The following is a 22392-nucleotide window of genomic DNA, read 5'->3' on the forward strand; positions in this document are numbered from 1 at the left end:
AATGCTCCGCAAAAAGTTTCCTGACTAGAAGGGAAGTGTCTTATTTATTTGGAAACCGCACGGCCATCTCTGCAGTTTTCAGGTCCAGTCGCTTTTCTTGCTTGTTTTATGTCAAAGCTACAATTTGTAGCGTTAATAACCCATGAGAATTTAGGGCCTGTTACCCCGCCTTCTTGACAAATGGATGGTGCTAATACGACATGAATGCCCTGCAGCGGCCAATAGACACAATGCTGAGATTTTAACACGATTGAGCACGATAAAACTTTTTTTTTTAATTTTATTTGATATGTTCTTGTTTTCTCTCATAGTGATACTGGTAGACGTCAAGGCAGCCGACCACACCCTATTTCACATGTTTATAGTTAACGTTAGACTTATCTTTACTCATTTGTCATATTCTGATCTCCGTTTTCTTGCAGAGTTAGTGCGTTAGTTTGAATTTGTCACGTTGTTCAAAACTTCCGATCATCCGGTCGTTCACCCCTCGGTAAATGACCTCGGATGAACTTCCGACAAGTAAATCCCGAGTCTTTAAAACTCTGTCAAAGCATGATGCAGGACTCAGGTCTCGTTCCCAGCTTGAATCCGGGCACAAATCTCGTGCCGACTGGAGGTGGTTAGCCGCTCCAGCGCGCGGCGCTGATGGACAGATGATGGCTGCTCGATCAGCGGAAATTGCTTGGTGAATTATTCAGCACCATTTTTATGTTCTCCTGACAAAGTGGGAAATGTAGCCACAATGTCAATGAATTTGAAAGGACTTTATAAAGTTCATCTCGAAGTTAAACAAATGGACACAAGATATTTAGGAATAGTACCCATTTTTTTAGGCGTTATCGCATTACTTTGTGATTCAGAACTGATTGAGAGTGTGAATGAAACCTAATGGAAACGAGAAATACTATACCAAACATTAAGCAATGGTTTAGTTGTGGGCAAGGGAAGTGAATACAATAGTACTAACAAGATCATAATTTTCTGAAATGATTGAGATTAACTTGAGCATTTTTTACGGAATTGTAAAACTTTGAACTTAGTAAGTTTCTACCTATGTTATGGAGTGTTCTTGATGCCATTGGGTTCACGTACACTTGTGGCGGTAAAGCAAAGTTATTGTTCTAAAAAAGCAGACATTCGTCAAAACAAAGTATGCCACCATCGAAAATATGAAATTCCGGTATAGCCTATGACTTAACCACCCTAATCCGTCGGTTATCATTATTGCATGAAAGGGATTTTTCTTCTCAATCATATGCACCTGATTATAGATTACTCTAATCTTTAATTGCAAGGGTAAGAAAATCAAAATGGAACAGGCCGACGGATATCCTACTAGTTAGTCATTCTGTTTGAGATAACAAAACGCATCGGATGACATCTAAGTCATTTTCAGATACTTGTGTTAGTTTCCAAATCTCTCTGTAAAACGAATGTTGGAAGAAAAGTACCATTGTTTCTCCGATGTCCAGAGTTATACTGACATTGTGATAAACTAATAGTCCAACCGCTACGCAAATTACATCGTAGGAAACATCCACCCTTTTACCTGCGCATAACATTTCAGTGAAGAATTGGCCACAGATACTTGTGAATCGATCGCAGGATCGTTTGGCTGTAATCCAGGGTTTACTCTGCCACCTGCGCCTACTGGGCGATGATGTCATTCATTTCAAAATGTCCCGGATGTGCCTTGTAGTTCCCCGGATGTTGTCATTGAGAACTGCAAGTTTACTGACTGGCGACGCCATTTGTAAACATCTGCGTACTGTAAAATATATTTTCAGTAGAAGAGAGAGTAAGTTGCAAAATGATAAAGTGAGTTTGAGGATTTTTTTATCCTAGCGTTTGATAATGGATTTTTTTACGACCATGTTTATCTCTTAATCGCTTATCCATCACTGTCGCGGTTGGGACCATGTCTCACTTGATCGAAACGTTTTCTGAAAATGCTGCTCATCATTCCTTGTCAAATGTGACCCTTTCTCTTACTTCTTTAATTTTTTCTTCCAACATTAGATGATTTGATACAGTTTGATGTTCGCTCACCTGCAAGTATGACATTTATTACACTACAACTTCATTAAAGGTGAATTCTACATAATGTTATAATGTTTTAAAAGTGTTTTTCCCATTTATGCGCGAGAGCTGACATTTTGAAAAATTCAATCACGTGTATAGAACGTTACTTATCAAATGACGCAAAGAGGCATCACGGGTGGTTTTGAGATCGTATCTATTAGATGACAATTCATCACTTCGCGTTTAATGTTGCATAATAGTTCAGCTCCATTTTCCTAGCTTCAATTCCAAACTTTTGCGTGGTCCAGTCTTCCAAGTTCATACCGTAATTAACAAGCGAACAAAAGATCGAAAGAGGAAGTTCGAAAACCAGTCCACCGCGAGCTCTCCGGTGTGCCATTTGTGGCGCGCGCTGAGCGGTGCCGGTGTAGCCTTCGGTTAGATTAGTAGAGCATGAAATTCATACACTCAAATTAAGTGTGCTTAACGATGTTTGGGGGAAACATGAATAATGTAGGGTCACCGCATGCTAATGGCGTTCTGCGAAACGCTGCGGATCAGGGAGGATTTGGCTGAAGTGAGCGGTTGGTGTGCACCTCACGATGTTCTGGTCTAGCCAGATTTGTGAGGATGTAACTACGGAACAAGCATCGCCTACAAAATAAGCCGGGCAAAATCCCAATTTTGCTAATATATAACATTGGCGTTGAAGGAAGAAGACGTGTTTTCCGTTAAACCAAGACGAGAAATACACCAAAATACATGTAGCAGGTTTCAAAGATGATGGAATGCTGTCCTTAATTAAGAAGCTTTTTGTAAGGTACTTTTCCTCCTGTCTTCGGGTTAACTCGTTAGAAAGAGAAAGTGATCAACTTACAACCCATGAAAGTGGAATAAAGTTGATTAAGAGTCCGATGATTTAGTCAATAACATTATCATATGGACGAATGATCCCAACCTGCATGTCAATTCTTTTGCGGTGCAGCACACGGTGCAGTGTCACTCTAAATTTTGCCACGAAGTGTAACACACCAAGTTAGTGCCCCGGTTAAATTGTCCCTCTTTCCGGGACTGGCGCATCCACGATTCAAAAGTGATTATAACGTACAAACATGCACAACTAATGTGGTTAAGTCAATATTGTGTTGCATTGTAAATATCAGAATTCTTCTCAGAGCAATAGAGTTTTTGATGATGAAAGTGAATCATAAACCAGCTACATTCCAGAGATATTACACTTAAATATTCCAGAGATATTACACAGAGGTACAAACAGCACTTCACATGGTAGCGGAAAAACTCCCATTTGCTTGACGGTGTTTTCCATGGGTACGTGTTTAACGTCACTATACTTTCAAGGCTTTCCATGACGCAAATGTACCTCAAACGCTACTGCGTCTTTACAGTGAAATTTTGACTCAAATGGCTAATAGTTCCACTGGACCACTAGTTTCTTGCGTAACAAAAAAAGTTCTCGGACTCTTACGTCATTTCCACGTAACCTTCTTTAACAGATTACCCCACAAACCTGACCGAAACAAGGTTTGAATCCCACGCCTTAGTTGAATATTACTCTTCCAGCCAACTTGAGCCCTTAGGTTTCAGAAAGTGTCGCCTACACAATGTTATTACTTGTCATTTGTCAGGCCCCCCGAGGGAGTCTTTTGTGAAGGTATTTCGCCTACTTTAGCGGAGGTGTGAAAGTATTATGAAACACAGGATTGCACAAAAGGGCTATCAAACATGAGAAATATCCCCTAACTCTGGGTAAGCTGAAATTCTAACCCCCGCCTACACAATGGTCTGACGCCACTGCAAATTTGTCTGCAATTCGATCAAGATTCAAGTCGAACCCATCCCTTCAGAACGCATGTACGTCAACCGCTTTGTCAAGATAATAGGGCGTGTATGATTAACAATTTGAATTGTCGGTCATCAACGGTTCCCGTACGTCAATCGACGTCAAGGTGCGACGTTGATATCGACAGGTGGAAATGGGTTGTGACGTCCGGCGTGGGCTGGACGTGTTCTTGCGTCCTCCAAAGGGCAGGGGAAAATAGAGCCGACGTCACTCACTAGATGTGCGGGTCAGATTCCAAGACTGAAGTATCGGGTGGAAGCAGATATGCCATTGTGTGGTACGATAGGGTGAAGGATGAAAGCGTCTTAGAATGATAAGACGTAATGGGTTTTCAAGAAGCATTGAAAGTCGCTTAAGGACACCAACAGATTGAGAAGATATAAAGTTTCGAAGTGAAAGTGGCTTCTTAAGAATAATCCAGGTAGTCACAATAGGCTTTCATGAATCCGAAGGATTTTAAAGCATTAGATAGTGTAAGTCTGACTGATCCTTGAGTATCAGAGTCTTGGCCTCACCACCTCGTTGGTCTGTCTGAAGATAACGTTGGAACTCGTGAATTCAAATATCTGAGGTGTGCATTGAATGGCAACAATCCATCCGTCCTTCCCATGCTGCCCCAGGAGGACCACGCCCATTTCTGCAGGTCCCTTATCTCGTGTTGCAGCCGGTGTACATCAGCTCCCAGCCGTACATGGGGTCAGCAGCACCGGCTACAGGGCTGAGCCGTGTTCTGCAGCATCACGGGGCCTACTCAGGGTGTATATAGCCCCTGCAGTTATGTTAGGGAATTTATCATGTACACAATACAACATGTCCTCTTATTAGGGTATGAACGAAGTCCTGGAATTTAATGTAACGGCCCAAAGGAAAATTGCCAAATCCTGCCTTCTTATTGGCCCGCACTGAACGCCGCGACATTAGTAGCAAGCCGGTCACTTGTTAGGGTATGACGAAATGGCTACTTCTGTAAATACTACATGTACCACACTTCTTATGTCCAATGTTTCTTTTCTGTCTGAGATTTAGTTCCCACTTAAGGAGATTGTAATACATGTGTAATAAAATGTCGCTAGGGTGAAATGTGCAATATTTTCTTTCGTATGTAACAGAAATTTTTAACAATATTTAGTAACTGAAAAGGTGGTAAGGGAGACCAAACCTCAGCCACAGAGCATGGAGAAAGCTGTTAGCATCTCAGCCGGCACATTGAACTGTCGTTAACACAAATCCCTAGCTCTTACCATTCACACTTTTTCAATCATCAATATTCTCAGAAACCAGTTCATTCGTTGATTTGGGATGTCTATCAAGTTGCTTGCGTTCAGGTTTCCATCCTTTGAAATGATTTTCGGACAATATGAACTTGATTCGTGCGAAAAATTCAAACACTACTTCCTCAGGCAAAGAACTACATGTATCCAACGTTGTTACGCTTCAGTCGTCACTTCCCTGCCTTTACCACTAGCTAAGTGGGCTAATTTCAGAGCGCATCTTCTCAATCGAATTTGTTACTACTCAGATTTAATGTACAAATGTTTTAAGGTATAATTAAGACAGGCTAGTCGCTGACTACGCATCTCCAGTTAGACAAAGCTTAAGTACGTCGTTTGATTTCCTATCAGTGTAAGACAATTGTAGGGTTTTCTTTCAACAATGTACATGTACCTTCTCTGGGCAGCGTGCCACACCCAAACCGCTCTACTCCCTTCACATAAACATACGTAGTCTTACAAAGAATATTGTTTATTTTGCTAAATATTACATTGGAGAATATATACAATGGAGCTGTAAGAATTTTCCTTTACACTATCCCTTCTCTAGGCATCCCGCCCCACCCAAACCGAACGACTCCCCTCACATTATCATACGTATTCATTGTTTAGCTTGCTATATTGAGAGTATGAGAGTTGTAAGATTTTTCCATCACGCTGTCCCTTCCTCAGGCATCCCACCGCACCCAAACCACCCGACTCCCTCACATTACCATACGTATTCATGTTTAGCTTGCTATATTGAGAGTATGAGAGTTGTAAGATTTTTCCACCACACTGTCCCTTCACTAGGCAGCCCACCACACTCAAACCCCCCGCCTCCCCTCAAATTAACATACGTATTCATTGGTTTACTATATCGAGAGTATGAGTGTTGTCAAATTTTCACACTGTCCCTTCCTCAGGTTGCGTGCCACACCCAAAACCGCTCGAATCCCTCCATATCAACATATGTAGCCATAACGTTACAGCGTATATTGTTTAGCTTCATCCTTTATTGTTTAGTTTGCTATGTTACACAGTTGTAAGTATTAAAGAGAGTTGCAAGAGTTTTCCATCACACTGCCCTTCCTCAGGCATCCCGCCACACCCAAACCGCCCGCCTCCCCTCACATTAACATACGGGGTCAGCGGTGTAAGCGGCCGCTATGATTATTGATGTACTGTAATCAGTACGGAACACCTGCAGCGGCTGACAATGCCTCCGCTCAACCTGCATACGCGCCGCGTTCTGCAGAGATCATCGCGATTTCGCGCCAAAGAGCGGGAAGGAACGGCTGACACGGAGAGTTTCGGGCGGCAGCTGGGCAGGTGGATTTTATGAAAACTGACAGAAAAAAAATCATATTTCAAAGGTGGGATCCGACGATAGGAACTGGATGTCTGAATCTATCACTTCATGAAATTATGGATGGAAATAAAGCCCATGATGTAGTCTAGATCGAACAAGTTGGTTGTTGTTCGTATGACTTATAGTTCACAATACCTTTAAGTAGGCTTCTGTTTTAATCACACTTGGCTTATAATTTTTCTGGGAAAGTCAAAATCACTATATATGACATGCAAGGACAATTGTCATTTGCTAACTATTCGTCGTGAAAATTGTAACTATACTCGCGTTTTTGTACCTCTCTACTTGGCACAAGTACCTCAAAATATCAACGCTTTGAGTCAGAAAAAAAAAAACCAAAAAAAAACCAAAATCAAAACCAAAAAAAACCAAAATCAAAACCAAACCTCAATCATTAACTCCGTACATCATCATAAGAACTTTGTAGGTATAATTTTGATTACTACAAGCCCAGACAATATCTGCATCCATTTTATTTTACTTTTCTACCATAAGATATATTACGATGACACTTACTTAAATGTTTTTGCTTTCATTTCATGCAGTTTAGAGAGAAGCCAATAATCTAGAAAAAGGATAGTTAGATAAGTTATCCAAGTCAACCCTAATCCATTTATTTTTTTATTTTTCAGTAACTGCCACCATAATTCTTTGTCCCAAATGTTTCTAAGAATTGCCAGGTGTAAATTTGATTCTTCCATTAAGATTGGAAAAACAAATGTAAAGTTAGAATTCCATGCGGATCCTTATTTCAGAATATATTTAAGGCAACTAATATTCCAGATTTACATGGACTTACAAGATGTTGGTTTTATCTAAGCTTAGCTTTTGAGAAAATGTGACCACGAGCTTTTCATAATGATATCGCAATGATACGTATAACGTAATGTATTCTCGGCATGTGTTTATCTTTTTCCCATCTACAATAACGTCTGTATTAACGTCACTTCTAATATAGAAACATGGCGTCGGGTTGTTATCGATATCCATGGCTTCATTTTGCGGTCAATTATGAAACATTGTCTGGCTTCATTCTCCAGATGGCTGGAACAGACAGGTCATTTCCATCTTCATATGCGGCTAATGGAATATCCAAAATCAACCAGTTATTAAATGCACAAGCGTTCGTAGCATTCAGTCTCGGTGTAGAAAAATTTTTTTTTTTCACAATTAGAAACAAAGTTGCCAGTATACATCCATTTCTACATGTTATTCGTAAAACGGACTACATCTATTCTTAATCTTACTATTGTTTGTATATGACGTAGAATATATTACAAAAAGTACAATGTATCGTCAGAATATATTTTAACAGAGGTTTTCTGCAGTATACGTCTTCTGGATGCTTCTACATGTTATCTTTTTTTTTAAGCCACTATCCATAGCTAGCTATTTTTCATCTTGTTTTGTTTGTTTATGAGTTAGGGTATAGCACAAAAAGTACAATGTATTGTCCGAATATGTTCTCACATAGGTTCTCTACGGTACAAGTCTTCTGGAGGCTTCCGGCATGTGTCTATGATTTACAGAGCCGATTTTTTGGAGTTTTGGAGACGATCTATACCGATAACATGTACGATAAGTGAATTCTGCGGTCAATAACTCCCCGGAGTATTCCGGAATCACTTACCATGGAAAATAGCTGTATGGGGGAAGATACCAGTGGGAATACTACTGTTATCTGTAAACAAGCGTACAGCGCTGTAGATGGGCTTAACTTCGCCATTTGAATATTGGATTTATAGCCGCAGTAATGTGATGTAGTCGGAGTTTTATTCATGCCCAGCCAACCTTGGATTTGCGGTGTAAAAAGAGCCTTCTCTGATGGACAGGCTCCCATTACGTTTTTGTATTTCGTTCCCTTTCTGCGGGGCTGGCGCACAAAAGCGCGAGGCCACGGCGCGGGACCCCGATCCTTTTCTGCCGGCTCGGGTGGCGCCGGTCCCGCGAGCCTCTCGTAGAAATCATATTCCTAATCATACTTTTATGATCGCATCTCGTCCATCTGGGTAATTTGCCCGTTTAGTGGCGGGCCCTGTGGAAGCGCCGCGATGGGAAAATGGTGATGTGGCCAATTTTTGGTGCGGCAGCGGCCGCCGTGATGATAGAGCGGCGGCCCGCTACTGTCTGCGTACTTGACTGTCAGAAAATAGCGCGCAATGACAGGGCACGGCGCACAGCACGCCGCACCACTGTAGTTAGGGACTCGCCGTGATTACATACAATCTATTCTGCACAAGAAACCACTTACATCTTTTCAAGCTGGAATTTCACGTCCTTGGTGAAGGAAGGAATTTTATCCTCACAATTTCCTTATCAAGACAGCCTTGCTTATCTTCTTATCTACTGTATAGCTATTTCTAAATCACACAATGCACACAAATTTAGATGGTTGATTTCGACTTAAACTTCCTTTTAAGCTGTACTCCATATATTAGTGTCAGAATTTCTGGTATATTCGGAAGCGATGGCGCACCACAGATGATAGCTATTTAACATTAATAATTGGCTTTAGATTGTGTACTGAATTATGTACAAACTGCGGTAGAAGGATTATTATAACGACCCTTAATTATCCTGGTTCTGAGGTAATTATTTCGGGAAATGAGTTTGGTAAAATTTCTAGAATGTATCGATTTGAAAAATATTCATGACGTTTTCATTGAATTTCTGGCCATAAATTCTGACAAAGATGCTTTCCAAGATATATTTTATGACAACTTCATGTTACCCATTCATTATACAAAAACGTTGAGGCACGGGCGTATGGTAGTGAAGAATCAGAGTTGTTTTTTTTTAAATTATAGAACGATATGTTTTCCTTGTATATTTTCTATTGTGTTGTGAGCTTTATGTGGTTTTTGAACAAAGCATCCATAATTCATGGTACAAGTAAATATATAACTCCCTGATTTTCCAACAAGTTTGTAATAAACTTGTACCTGTGAGCGTGGCTATTCTTTTAGGCTAAAGTGATTGAACAAGACAAACGGTTACTGTCAATGGCTTGAATGGTAATTAGTATAATGACCAGTTATATATTGCTCAAATGTTGATGTCATATGCAGATAAATTATCGACGTTTAACTAAACACTGTGTTCTGTATATTCATGGTAGATTCAAGCGCGACATTTAACTAGACATTGTGCTCTGTATATTCATGGTAGATTCAGTCCCAACCGTACGACCCTTCCATCGATGTTGAATGTGCCATAATTGTGCTCCCGAACCCTTCCACACAAGAAGTCCTCTTCAAGTCCATCAAATCCCGCGCTCCGTCCCATCCCGGCGCACTTACCAGTCCTGATGCATATTACATGTCAGCTGGATTACGGGGTATCTCCTAACCCGTCCGCTCATGAAAATTCCCGTTCCGTGGAGGTGAAAAGAGGTATCCTACCCGCTCATTACCTTCTGTAGGATGTAGTAAAAGTGAGGGGGTAATTATGAGATAATGACTACCCGTGGAAGAAAACGTTCGTTGTTTGGATTCCCCTTTAATCAGGCGTTCAGGCGGGGAGAAAGCGGCCTGGTCGATACCCAGCGTCATTTGTGTCGGAATGGACCTTTTTGCGTGCGTTCGTACCATATGGGGCCTGGCGATAAAAGTGGCTTATTAATGGGCAATTAATATAAATTTGCTTAAGCGACGCGACACTGAGCGCCGTAGGGGGTTCTCATACCTATGAAGGCGGTGGGAGCCACGGAGAGAACGATGCAGACCACCGCCAGCACCAAGAACGGCAATTTGTAGGAGCCCTTCTCGTCAAACATCCCTTCCTCTTCGTCTGCCGGCTTCCCTCTGCTGATGGGTGGGGGCTCAGGGGACGGGTCTGTAATAGATTTAAACGACCCCCTCTAGTGAGCAATGTCCCGAGGAGGGGTACGGGGAAACGTGCGAAGGTGAGATAAGTTGTACCTCTCTCCTCAGGCAGGCTAAACGGGAGAAAAATTAATAACAGTTGACACACACTCACTACATGAGATACCGCAGGCGTCGCACCTTTCCCATTGTTAGCCTGTCAAAGTGTTCCTAGGAAAGAAATGCAGCAATTTACGTACAAGCCTATCGTGGAGAAACAGGCTTGTTCCCCATGCATAAATACACTTATCTGCCGCTCTAGTCTGTTATTACACCGACCAGAGATTTTCCGCAAAAATGCGCCGCGCATACAAAATCGGCGGGAGAATTTCTGCGGGAAAACTCGAGCTGAGCCAAAAAAAGGGCTCGACTCGAGTCATCCGTAAGATCTAAAAGGTCAAGACAACAAGCATGCAAATAAGGATGACGTTTGTCAAAGGTTAGACTCGGACGTAATTTGTATTCATTCCTCGCCACACAAAAATGACTAAAGTAGCGGGTAGAAGGAGAAGAAGAACCCTACCCGACTGTCGGGAGCCGAACTGTTCAGAGAAATGACGGGGAACAACTCCGGCGGTTTTGGCTCCCCGAGCGCGGCGGGTCGCTCCCAGCCGCTATAATGATGAACTCGAACTGGGTTTGTTAATTTCATGCTCCATCGAAGTACATCTCTGCGAATGGGAGAAGGCGCATATGGCCCACCAAAGTGGCGTAATGGCACTTTTTTTCAATATCCCACCGCGCGCTTAACGAAAAAGAATTGAGCTTCTGCGTGCGATCGAACTAAATCGTAGGGTACCCACGAGTTTGTTGGGACGAGAGTTGTCCGGACTAAGTTCCGAAGAGGGCAGGCGAAAGGTCCGCCCGCCACGTTCCGGGCGCGCAGGGAATACATAATGGTATGTGTGAGCAAAATGCGGAATTAGACGAGCAATTTATCCCTGATCGTCCCGGGCCGCGTCGCGATTTACCGCAGTGCGGGGAAGCGCGCGAATTCGGGACAGGAGAAAAAGCAGCACAACAAAACACAATTAACTACAGTTATCAATTAACCACAGTCAGGAAATTCAGCACCAAGGACAGATACGAGTCAGAACGCGACAGAGCAGAATACAAGTACATATGAATAACAAATTCAACAATACCTCACCGAATTCTCAGACAATCATTCGACTAAAGTAGCGACAAAGAAGGCTAGCCATTCGGTGCCGGGTAACATGACATTCAAGGCATGCAAATCGGGAGCAAGGTGGCTGAAAAGTGCTGGAAAAAGAGACCATGAGAATGAAAAAGGACACAGTCTCACCAGAACTCTCACTCTCTCGCTGAAGGTCCACACATTGCCGGGGCCTAATTGGCGAAATCCGGTGCCCGCGAGGGTACTCTCTGTTCAAGTTCATGAATTTACCGAGAGTTAGCTCGTTTCTCCGCTCCTCCTCGAAATATGACATGGTAATGACAATGTGGGGTGATATAAAGCGAGATAAGGTAGGGCAGGCGCGAGCGCGGTGGAGCCAGCCGCGCCCGTTTGGAAAATCCTTACCTTAGAAATGACGACCGCAAAGGACGACAGGCAAGCCAGGGTGGAGCTGACGCAAAATAATTCTAATTCAGCACAAACAAACGAAAAGTGGCATGGCAGGAAACAGTGGCACGCTCTAAAGGGGCAAGTTAACAAGATAACCACTCCTCTCTTTACTAATCACAGTCGTCCAGGGTAGATAACTTGTTTGTCTGTCGGTCAAAAATGATGAAGAATCATAGAACCACTGCCATTGGAGTGACACATGGAATTTTAATGAACCCCCTACATAGCTAGCCTTGAACGGTTACCTCTGCGCCTGGGCTCGGGCCTTCGTCCCCGCGTGTCTCGGCTGGTAGGGCGTGGTGAGCCGATGTCCACAGTTTGGTAAGGGTCGCTGGTACGTGCACGGGTGTCGCGGGAGCGGTGTCCGTTATGGCCTCTTCGGGGGCCCCGGTCCGAGTAGTCCATTCCGTCCATGGCCATCCGGGCTACGCACGGTCCAAAAGCTTCCGATTGTTCCGCGCGCTTCCTCTGGGCGGTCACGTGACACGTCCAACCGGGGGGTGCGACTTAGCCACGCAGGTGAAAAGATTAAGGGCAGGCGCGCACTTCCCGGGAGTCCTCGGGACAGGGCCGACTCTCTCCCGGCAGCAGAACCCTCAGCCGTGCGTTGTCTCCAGGTTCTGCGCCCTCCTCAGCCTGCTCGCCTGTATTAGTACTCGGACAAAACCATCGTGCGCGGAGGACGACTCAAGCTCAAATCCGCGCAGCTCTTTTAGATTCACCAGCACAGGAGAAAATGCGCTGCAACTCTGCCTAATTTCGGGATGAATCGCTGCCCAACTCCAAAGCCTCTCCACAAAGCCTGCCTGTGTAGAAGTCAGTACGAACTATCAAAGTCACGCGTTTCGCACACGAACAGCCCTTCCCCACACCAGCCTCCCGGGATGATAGATTCCCCCCAGCGCCAGCCGCATTTGCATGCCGTCGGAATCTTTCCGCCTTCAGCGACAATAATTAGTTTTTCATGCTTTCGTTGACATTCCCACTTTATTATCATTAGAGGTGTTAACAGGCAGAGACACGCTGACAAAAAGGCGGGCTTTCCTGGGGAAAACGGTACTTCTGTAATTATGCTAATGAGCCAGACGCGGGTGGAGGGGGGTCTCAGAGCAACCAGCTTGCCACAGTCGGGGCGGTTCAGCGTGGGCCAATAAGAAGGAAGGATTTAGGAATTTTCCTTTGGGTCGTTTCGTCTCAAGCCTCGCTCCAGTAACGTCCGGGTCGTTGACTTTACACCGTGGGAAGACTGAGAGACAAACCAACCGACCCACTCTGCCATGAAATAGTTTTTCTTCCAACCCACAACCCCTCACCCCCACCAACACCTCGCGCATGCGCTCCCAACTCAACAACAAATAGTAAAAAAAAAGCCTCAGCCAACGACCTGCGCACAGGACCGCCGCGCATAAAATATACAGTCCCATCTGGTGATCACAAAGCATTCAGCACATAATTAAAAGCGGTCAGGAGAACGGCGGGAATCAATATGATCCCCCCGATGGCTCTCCAATATCTATTAAACGTTGATAGCTCACAGCACTCCCAACAAATCACAGCAGCGCACTGACTGCGCGGATTTCGCGCGCGCCGGGCCAAAGCTCGCGGGAAAATTGACGACGTTATCGGGCTAATCCAGCCGCCGCCCATTCCCCGCACAATGGAGAGAAAATAGCGGTGCGTTACTTTAGTCCTTTTTTCCCGTTATACAGCCGCCGCGCGGCAGGATGGAATCATGGGCGGGAATTTTGAGAGTAGAAGTGGCTGGAATTTTGAGGACAGAAGTGGCTGGAATTTGGGAATAAAAGTTGCCGGTGGAATTTGGAAACTCCGTCGCATTCGTCGTGGCACCAAGACTAACTGTTTTGCGTCCACCAAGACTAACTATTTTGCGTCCATCTTTTTCTAAAACTCACTGAACTATACTTCCATAGATAGAAAATATATGTTCTATAATTATAAAGTGCTATACATATAGAGAATTTTGAAAACAGAAGTTGCCGGGGAATTTGTAGCCACGTCGTATTGTGCGGCATCAATTTTAACAGGATGGCGTCCAACTTTTACTAAAACTATAACATTACTTCCAGATTAAAAAAAACGTATGATTACAATGTGTCATACATATAGAGTACATCCGTGATTTGTGGTAAGACTCATGTAATTAAAGACGTACTATTGCCTCGACAAAAGGTATCTTTGATAGCCATATGTATATTCAAACGTAAAGACAAATACGAGTAACTGTTTCAGTCTTCAATCTTTTTTCTCAGGAACGCCTTTATCCAGTGACACCATTATCTGCCGAATCTATTGAATATAGAACGTGTGTAGTCTCTTCGTAATACTGGGTCCCAGCGTTGTCGTTCCGTCTTCATTTGGTCACAGAGTCGTTTATCAACACGGAAAAGTGGACCTTTGCTTGACCTCACTGTATAATTTGGATTCCTTACCCTAGAATGGCAAATTCTACTCACAACAGTATTCGTCTTTTTGTAGTTTTGCAACTCCTTCTGAAATCCACTCCCCTCTTTTGTTATTTGTCTTATTATTACTTCATTGAAGTGATTGTATAACAAATAATCAGCATAATTATTTTCTATGAAATTTTGTCGCATCTTGTCAGTGATGTTGTATTGGGTCTTGCCGTAATTCGACTTCTTGGACGGTTTGATGTTGTCGTAAATAATGTCCTCCACCGACCAGCACATGCGCCGTCGAAGAAGGACCATTGATTGGTCAAAGTGTTCCAGGATCATGACCAATGAGAAGTCTTTCTCGATGTCCCGGATGAAATTTTCAACGGCGGTCTTGTTTTCGTAATCCTTTTTCTGTAGACCAAGGTCCCTTGACATACAGTTCCGGTTACAAATGTGATCAACAAAATCCTGTCGTGTAGAAGGGCGATAGAGCTTGTCCCATTTCTTTGGATCTTCCAGGTATGTCAGCACCGGTGGTTTTGAGCGAGTCGCTTCCCTCAAGCCTAGGAAATACCTCTCCATCCTGAAGTATTTGAATGAAGAGCGAAGTCTTGCCAATGGTTCTCTTAAAATGGCCACATACTTGGTGTTCTTGGGCATCAGATTGTGAAAGCCCGTCCTATTGTAGATGGCGTGGTGAGCGAAGATGTTGGGGTACCCTCTCGGTAGGAACAGGTAGTCGCGCTCAGTGATGACACCAGCAGTCCCGATGGAAGGGCGGTCCCGTTCCCGGGGCAGCGCGACCGTCAGGAGATGTTTGTGTCCGTACCTGAGGAAGACTTTCTGCACAGTGGTGGACCCGCACTTGTGCACTTTCATAAATGCCACGTTGGTTTGGGGTTGGCAGGGCGTCGGCGTCCGCTCTTCTACATGTTTGGAGCTAGAAAACAACAAAATAAGTAACTTTATTGCGCAACAGTTTTACAAGGTACAAAGCATGGCATCTACTGATACATAACTACAGTTCTATAAGGCTAATCTATTTAATACAAGGGTGTATAGCATACTGCATGGGGTGAAAATGGTCTTTTATATTTCCTATTTTCCTATGTACATGTATACCAAAATAAAGGACAGCGGTCAGTTTAGTAGGCTCATACGACAGCAAAACGAACGTTATCTAGATGTTTTGTGAGTTATTGTATTGAACTGGAGGCGGATGTGTGGGGCACCTTTGTGATATTCCGATAAGGACAGAACGTTTTTGACCTCGTCGTCTTCAAATGCAAAGTTATGGAAGCTTTTAGACAGTGTTCTGAACATTTGAATATTTGACGTTTGCAATTCTGTGGTATTACCGATGTTGTATATCACCTAAATACGTTGTACCTTGTTTCAAATGAATAAATATAGGTACACGAACGAATAAAGGTGTAGGTGTAGGGCTATCGACCAATTGAATACGTGTTACAAAGTCGATCAATGTCTAATTAAAATGATGATACAACATGTAGCTTCACTAAAAAATGTAGAATTATTGCATTACCTGTTGGTTGCTTGTGGCGGTAGCCACCCTTTTAGCCTTGGACGAGTTTCACGGGAAGTTGACAGTTTCTCCTGCTGGCATAATAACACCAGCAAACCGACGACAAGCAGAGAGGTCATGAACAGGTAAAATCTCAAAAGGCTCTGTCGTGTCCACAGACATGTCATAATGGATGGTTGTTCCTTGATATTTTTCCCCTGATGCTGTTGCCTACACGTAGATTCAAAAGAAAGATCTGTGACGAAGTGCACATTGAGGATCGCTGTACAGTACTTTGCATGTCAATATCTGCTGTTTACACACACAGACACACAGACACCCGGATACGATCTCGCTAAGACCCCGGAGCTACCAATAGTAACAGATCGCTTAACGTTGATAAATACAGAACAATCGTTTTGCGGTTTGTGCTTTTTGTCTTCTAAATGATATTTTTATATCGTAAACTATGAAATCAATGATTACACAGATCTCCTTGCACAGATATGATTTCGGTCTTCACGCGATCACTGAAGAGCGGAAGAGCCCTTAACTGTTAGATTGGTAGTTGCTGTGTACTTTCTGTACTAGTCATGAAGCACCCTCTAGCGGAAAGGCAGGCGATTTCAAATTGCATGTATCATGAAAAAAGATTCAAACGCGGTCTATATGCATGCGGTTTTTCTGAGTGATGCAAACAGCTGCTTTTGCTTTTTGTTCTTTTTTTGAAATTGTACCGTCAGGACAACAGAGGCTGTCTCCCAGTGTGCGTTTCACTTGGCATCGATTTTTGGCAAACTTGATCATCATTTTTCTGAGAAAACCACGAAAAGCCACGTTATCACATAAAACTGTGCGACTCCACGTATTGCTGTTGCTGGGTAACAGTCAACAGCATGTGTTGCTATTGAGGAGATGGGGGGGGGGGGGGGGTATCGACTGATGACATTGCTAGACCAAAACCACACCAGCCTGATAGGCAAAGGACTTACGAACATAACCACTGATGTTAGCTAAACGTAAGACACAACATGTCTACTAGGCATGACATGTCACATGGCATGTGGAACGAAATCAAGACGTTTTACTCGTACCTTTCTCCACTGGTTGCGGGCCGCGCCATGCCGGCATGTGATGTGTGGAGGAGACATATATAGCTGCAGAGGTCGCGCTCTACTGACCGAACTCTCTTTCATTTTGACTTGTCATATCGAAAGACCTGATGCGAACGAATTGCTTACATAATACAGAATATAAATCTCAAGATTCAATGCAAAAAAATGCTATTCAGTACCCCTGTGCTTTTGTACTAGCACATGCATTGTACGAGTCAAAATTGGCCGAAATATGGAAAAGACGTCAGTACACATGTGAAACACAAATGGCCTGAGTGATACTGATAGGGGTTGGTGCTGTGACCGTTTCAGACCAGCGAAACACGATGCGGTAAGAATGTGAGATGTTCATGTCATACGCATCTGTCATAACGGCATTTAGTACCATATACAAACATGGGGAGGGGGCGCTTCCTAAAATGTGACGAGTTTGATATGAGAGAGTAAAGGGCAGTTTTGTCGGTTTTTAAGAATCACTTCTGTAAGACAGTTTGGGCCCGTCCTTCCGGTTACTCTCTTATTTTACGACACCCCCTAATTCAAACGCTAACCCTCATCCTAGCATAGGACAGTCGGAACATAGAACTGTCCCCTTTGACCCCTACTAATGCTACGATCATATATTGAAACCGGGGCCCGGCCGGACAGCTTCCGGGAACGATGATATAAAGGGCAACAAAATACACAAAACGTGAAAAAATGTTCATGTGCATACTTTGTGTACATCAATTGATAAGCTCTTTTATTCTTCGTTTCCGCAAACGGTTTCGAAATGTGACTGTAGGATAAAGTTGGTTATGCTTAGGTCACATTTCCACATCGGGGCCCGGCCGGGCCGGGAGGAAAAAGAATTATATAAAACACATCAATATACACAAAGTGCCCAAATAAGATTCATTGGCATGATTTGTGTATATTTCCAGGTATACATTTTAATTTTCCGTTTCTTAAAACATCCCGGCCGGGCCCCGGTTTGGAAATGTGACTTAAGCCTTATCAAAATTCATGCCACGGTAACCTTTCCTCATGCTTGCTTGTATATTACTTATGATTGGGATAATCTGTGTGTGTGAATAAAGGTAGAAATGTAAAGGCAATGGTTATAGGTAAATAGATGTGTTAAATGAAGTCATCAAGACTAATGACATGATAAAAACATGTATTTACACAAACAAATTAGCCATAATCGTTAAACGTCTACCGTATCATGTACAACATCTGGTATATTACATAGCATTTACATCAAAGTTACATGTAATTAAAAACCTTCCGTTAATGTATGGTTTTCTTCATAGCTTTGTATCTTTTGCGAAACATCTTATCCCAAAATTCCCGTTCTTGACGTATCAAGGTGCAGAAATGGTTGTAGATGCGGATTCGTTGGTTCCACTGACTCGGTCCCAATATAAAACTCTTCGGTCTTGTTACTGTGTGACAGTTTCTACCAATGACGGCGTTTATTCTCTTGAAATGTTGCAGTTCCGGATCAAAATCTTTTCCTTCTTTCTTAATTATGTCCAAAAGAACCGTTTTGAAATGCTTGTACAGTAAATAATCCGCATAATTTTCCTCAATGAAATTTTGTCGTCTGTCTTCTGTGATGACGTCACGTTTTCGGTACCGCGCCTTTCTTGACCAATACAAATTGTCGTAAATGATATCCTCGAAAAGCCAGCACATCCGACGCCGTAACAGGATCAATGATTGGTCTAAATGCTCCAGGATCATGACCAATGAGAAGTCTCGTTCAATACCACGGATGAATTTGTCTATGGCGGTTCTGTTATCAAAATCTTCCTCGGGAAGGCCAAGATCTCTTGACATACAATTCCTAATGCAAATGTGATCTGCAAAATCTCTATCCTTGGGTGGGACATAGACACTGTTCCACTTTTTCACATCATCCAGATAAGTGACAACTGGAGAACCTTGTCCTGTTTCATTCATAAGTCCCGGAAAGTATCTTTCCATCCGAAAGTAGTGGAATGCTGACAACAACCTACTGACAGGCTCTCTGAGCACTGTTATAAACTTAGTGTCTTTCTTCATCAGTTGCAGTAGCTGAGTTCGGTTGTAGGTGCCGTGGTGGGCGAACAGGTCCCACCGAGCTCCCCCTGGGGACGGTTCGTAGTCGTCACGGGTGATGAGTCCGTCGTGCCCGATGGTGGGGCTGTCACGTCCCCGGGGGAGCGCGACGTTCAGACGATGGGTGAACCCAAAACGGAGGAAGCTCCTCTGCAGGGTGGTGGAGCCACACTTGTGTACCTTGATGAACGCAATGCTTGTGTGGGTGACGCAGTTCGAAGCGCCCGTGGGCCGGACGGTCTGTACAATAGTTCTGTGGGAATGAGTGGTGCTGCCAGATTCTACAGTCGTCCACGATCGCGATGTGTTGTCGATGGCGTCATATTTCCCTCTTTGGGTGGTCTGAAGAACTCTGATGAGGGGATCAACAAAAGCAATCTAATTACAGAAATCCCTGGTACATAATTTTCACAGAAGGAATTTCAATTAGCTAAATGTCTCTCAAAATATCATCATTGATGCATGTTAAGAAATCTAACTTAAAGCGGTACTTTTCGTCTACGATATGCGAGTGATGGCATCTTCGTGGACTTTATATCTGCATGCAAGGGCAAATACAATACCTGTTTTCTTGCAACCATCGTGTTACCGTCTGTCTAAATGTGCAAAAACATTGCCATCTTTTATCTATGTAGAACTTCCTTGTGCAAAAACATTGCCATCTTTTATCTATGTAGAGCTTTCTTACTTGCTCGTGGAAGTTTCCTTGCCGGCCCGCCTTGGTTGGCGCCATGTCACGGACCTCCACTGCAGCTGTACGGAGAAGACGGTGTACGCCAGCAGCAGCACTAGCACCACGGGCAGGGAATACTTCCACATTCGGGACGGTCCCGTCAGACATCTGCACACAGCACCTCTGTGTTGTACTATCGGTGCACTCCTATACCTGTAGTGTGGATTGAACGTTACAAATGTACGTGTTAGTTTTGAAAGTTTATTCAATGTCGACCTGGACCAGAAAGAACATAACCTATGATTACGATTTTGATTTGAATATTTGACTTTTTCTATTCTTTTTCATTCATCCGAATGTGCTACTCGTGCTTTACAACACTCTCTGCAGCATGTATAACTTATGTATAACAACCTGCTATAGAGTCAGTCCAATCTGCTGCTGTCCGAAATTACATGAATATATGAATGAAATTTCAGAGTATGGATCAAGCAATGTATATGTATGACCCATCGTGCCTCTTCTGAAGTTCTGTGTTTATCAATTTCTCACAGAACTGATAAAATCAACAAACAAATCCATCTGGAGTACGAAGTGAACAACTGTATCTTGAACAACTTTACTAACCTTTCTTTGTCGCGCTATTTTATTAACCAAACTGACAACCATGTATCACTAGCGTCATCTATCGAAAAACGTCAAAATAACAGTTGACAGATGCGAGCCTGTCATTGACGAGAAGGCGCCATGTGTGGGCGAGTCAATAGGCCACCATCCATGGAGTCACAGAAGGCAATGATCGTACTTAATAACTGACAAGTTGGTTAGTACTTTAAAGGATCAAATACCAGGGGTATATTCTATCTGCAAGCCTTATACATAAATTTGTATGGTCTAACTGAAAAATTAAAATTCTGTCCATATTCATTTGTGCGAACAAAGACAATCGAAAGTGACCGTCAAAACAATCAAATATCTTATCAAAAATGTATTATTTGTGTACGCTCGAGCATGAAAACATTTAGGAGACTCTTCTGGACACACAATTTCCCAAAATATTTGAGCTGTTCTTAAGAAGACCAAACATTTAACGTAAGTGCGAGACAGAATCCAGTGGCCTTGGCAGCAATATAAAACTGTGTCACATTTGGCGCTGAACCAAGTCTGCCTGTGTAGCTTAGGGACATCCTACACCAGAAATAGCGACATATACGTGTCGGCCTAGCATTTTCCTGCAATTGTGGATACTTTCATATCTGTATACACAACATTACGTACACATTTACGTACCTGCTGGTTGATTTATCGTAGACCCACCGCATCTTACCGAGAACGTCTCTGTTTTTGTTTCTAGACTCTCTGGCACAGCAAGCTAGCTACTGCGTCAGGCAAGGTCCTTTGGAGCGGGTGTGGGGTCGGTATTTGGACCGGCGCCTGTTCGGGGCGTACAAAACCGACAAGGGGAATGTGCGAAGCTGACATCAGAGGGCTTCAAGTCAGCACTACTAGTGCACTGCGTATTTGGCCACTGTGAAAATATCGCTACGCATCGACCACGTGTTTATCTAGGTCCGTGTAAACATGTTGTGTGTTATTTTTTTCAGTCCCGGTTGTCGGATGGGTTCCCCCAGTGTATGGTGGGTGTCGTCGTGGGTCTATGAACTTGTACCCTATGCCCTGCTTCAATACACTGGTGTACAGGCTCTAATAGCCATACCGTGCGCACTTGTGCGACTTCATTCCTAAGATTTTCAATCTGACTCATCTAAACGCTGTGTACTGTGAATGCATTTAAGTTCAACACGCCTGAGAAGTTGCGCTTTTTCATCACATGCCTTGCTTCGCCAGCAGCATAAAACGAAGAATGGGCGAAGAAAGAGGGCGCAACCATACATTCACTGATACCCATCTCTCGTGAAGTACTTGCAGTGTTGTTTTCGAAAAGGTGACTCTCTTGTTTAGAAAGAAGGTTCATGTTGTCTTATCTCACGGTGGGTGAGAATAGCGTGGAGCTTCAGCACGTTCTTAAGCGACAGCAGTCATAACGTGCAGTGTTACAACAGAACCGCAAGGTGGACGGTATTTGCAGCTTGTAGGCTGTTGTATCTTTTTCTGAGGACAATCATTTATTGTGGTCCATTTCTTTAAAAAATAGGAAAGCATAACTACTTTATCCATCACCTTGTTCTAAAGATACCCTTGTATCTACAGCAACCTGTTTCCAAACTGAAATATCTAACTGATCGACCGCCTGACAAGTAACTTAACAGTCAAACCTGCCCAAGAAATGTTAGGGGGGAAATCATCAAATGGACATCCAAAACCAGGTGGTCCTTTTGTAGAGGTGGTCACTTGTACAGGTTTGACTCTTCCACAAAGATAGTAGATTTGTCAAACAGATCTTCTTTGATATTTGTAAATTATGCTATCTGTACACCAAAAAGCAGTTAATCAAGCAACTGGATATGATTTTGTCCGTTTCCAAAATCATATCCAGATCCTTGAGTAACTACTTTTTGGCTTATCTTACTACCTGGATGTCTAACCTTCAACATACTACATGTATCAGTATATCAATATTTCTACAACTCACTAACTGCACTATGAGGACCATCCTACTT

At 43.2% G+C, this 22392-nt stretch overlaps 2 protein-coding genes across 8 annotated transcripts in view; both read right to left on the reverse strand.

The window, feature by feature from the left end:
- LOC118420879 (fibroleukin-like) overlaps window positions 1-17672 on the reverse strand; it is a 50665-nt gene extending 32993 nt beyond the window's left edge. The window contains exons 1-3 of one of the 7 annotated variants that reach the window (XM_035827938.1): window positions 16993-17672; window positions 15920-16129; window positions 13882-15313 (exon numbers count right to left, since the gene is read on the reverse strand). In XM_035827938.1, the coding sequence (XP_035683831.1) occupies window positions 14251-15313; window positions 15920-16129; window positions 16993-17021 (1302 nt within the window). In that variant the 5' untranslated portion in view covers window positions 17022-17672 and the 3' untranslated portion in view covers window positions 13882-14250. The other 6 variants (XM_035827934.1, XM_035827931.1, XM_035827932.1 and 3 more) reach the window with 6 other exon arrangements.
- Window positions 17673-18155: 483 nt separating this feature from the next.
- LOC118420881 (galactose-3-O-sulfotransferase 2-like) lies at window positions 18156-21547 on the reverse strand. The gene is made up of 3 exons (XM_035827939.1): window positions 21062-21547; window positions 19787-19984; window positions 18156-19450 (listed from the first exon to the last, which is right to left on the reverse strand). The coding sequence occupies exons 1-3, from the start codon at window positions 21091-21093 to the stop codon at window positions 18286-18288; spliced, it is 1395 nt and encodes a 464-aa protein (XP_035683832.1). The 5' UTR covers window positions 21094-21547; the 3' UTR covers window positions 18156-18285.
- Between the last annotated feature and the right edge of the window lie 845 nt (window positions 21548-22392).

Source organism: Branchiostoma floridae, chromosome 8, assembly GCF_000003815.2.
Source record: "Branchiostoma floridae strain S238N-H82 chromosome 8, Bfl_VNyyK, whole genome shotgun sequence".
Lineage (NCBI taxonomy): Eukaryota > Metazoa > Chordata > Leptocardii > Amphioxiformes > Branchiostomatidae > Branchiostoma > Branchiostoma floridae.

Excerpts from the sequence above, each read along its gene's own strand:
- LOC118420881 (XM_035827939.1), bottom strand. The coding sequence starts at position 21,093 with ATGCGGTGGGTCTACGATAAATCAACCAGCAG. Across the intron at positions 19,985-21,061 it reads TACGATAAATCAACCAGCAG|GTATAGGAGTGCACCGATAG; the intron begins GTACGTAAATGT and ends TCCACACTACAG. Across the intron at positions 19,451-19,786 it reads AAGGAAACTTCCACGAGCAA|AGTTCTTCAGACCACCCAAA; the intron begins GTAAGAAAGCTC and ends TCCCCTCATCAG.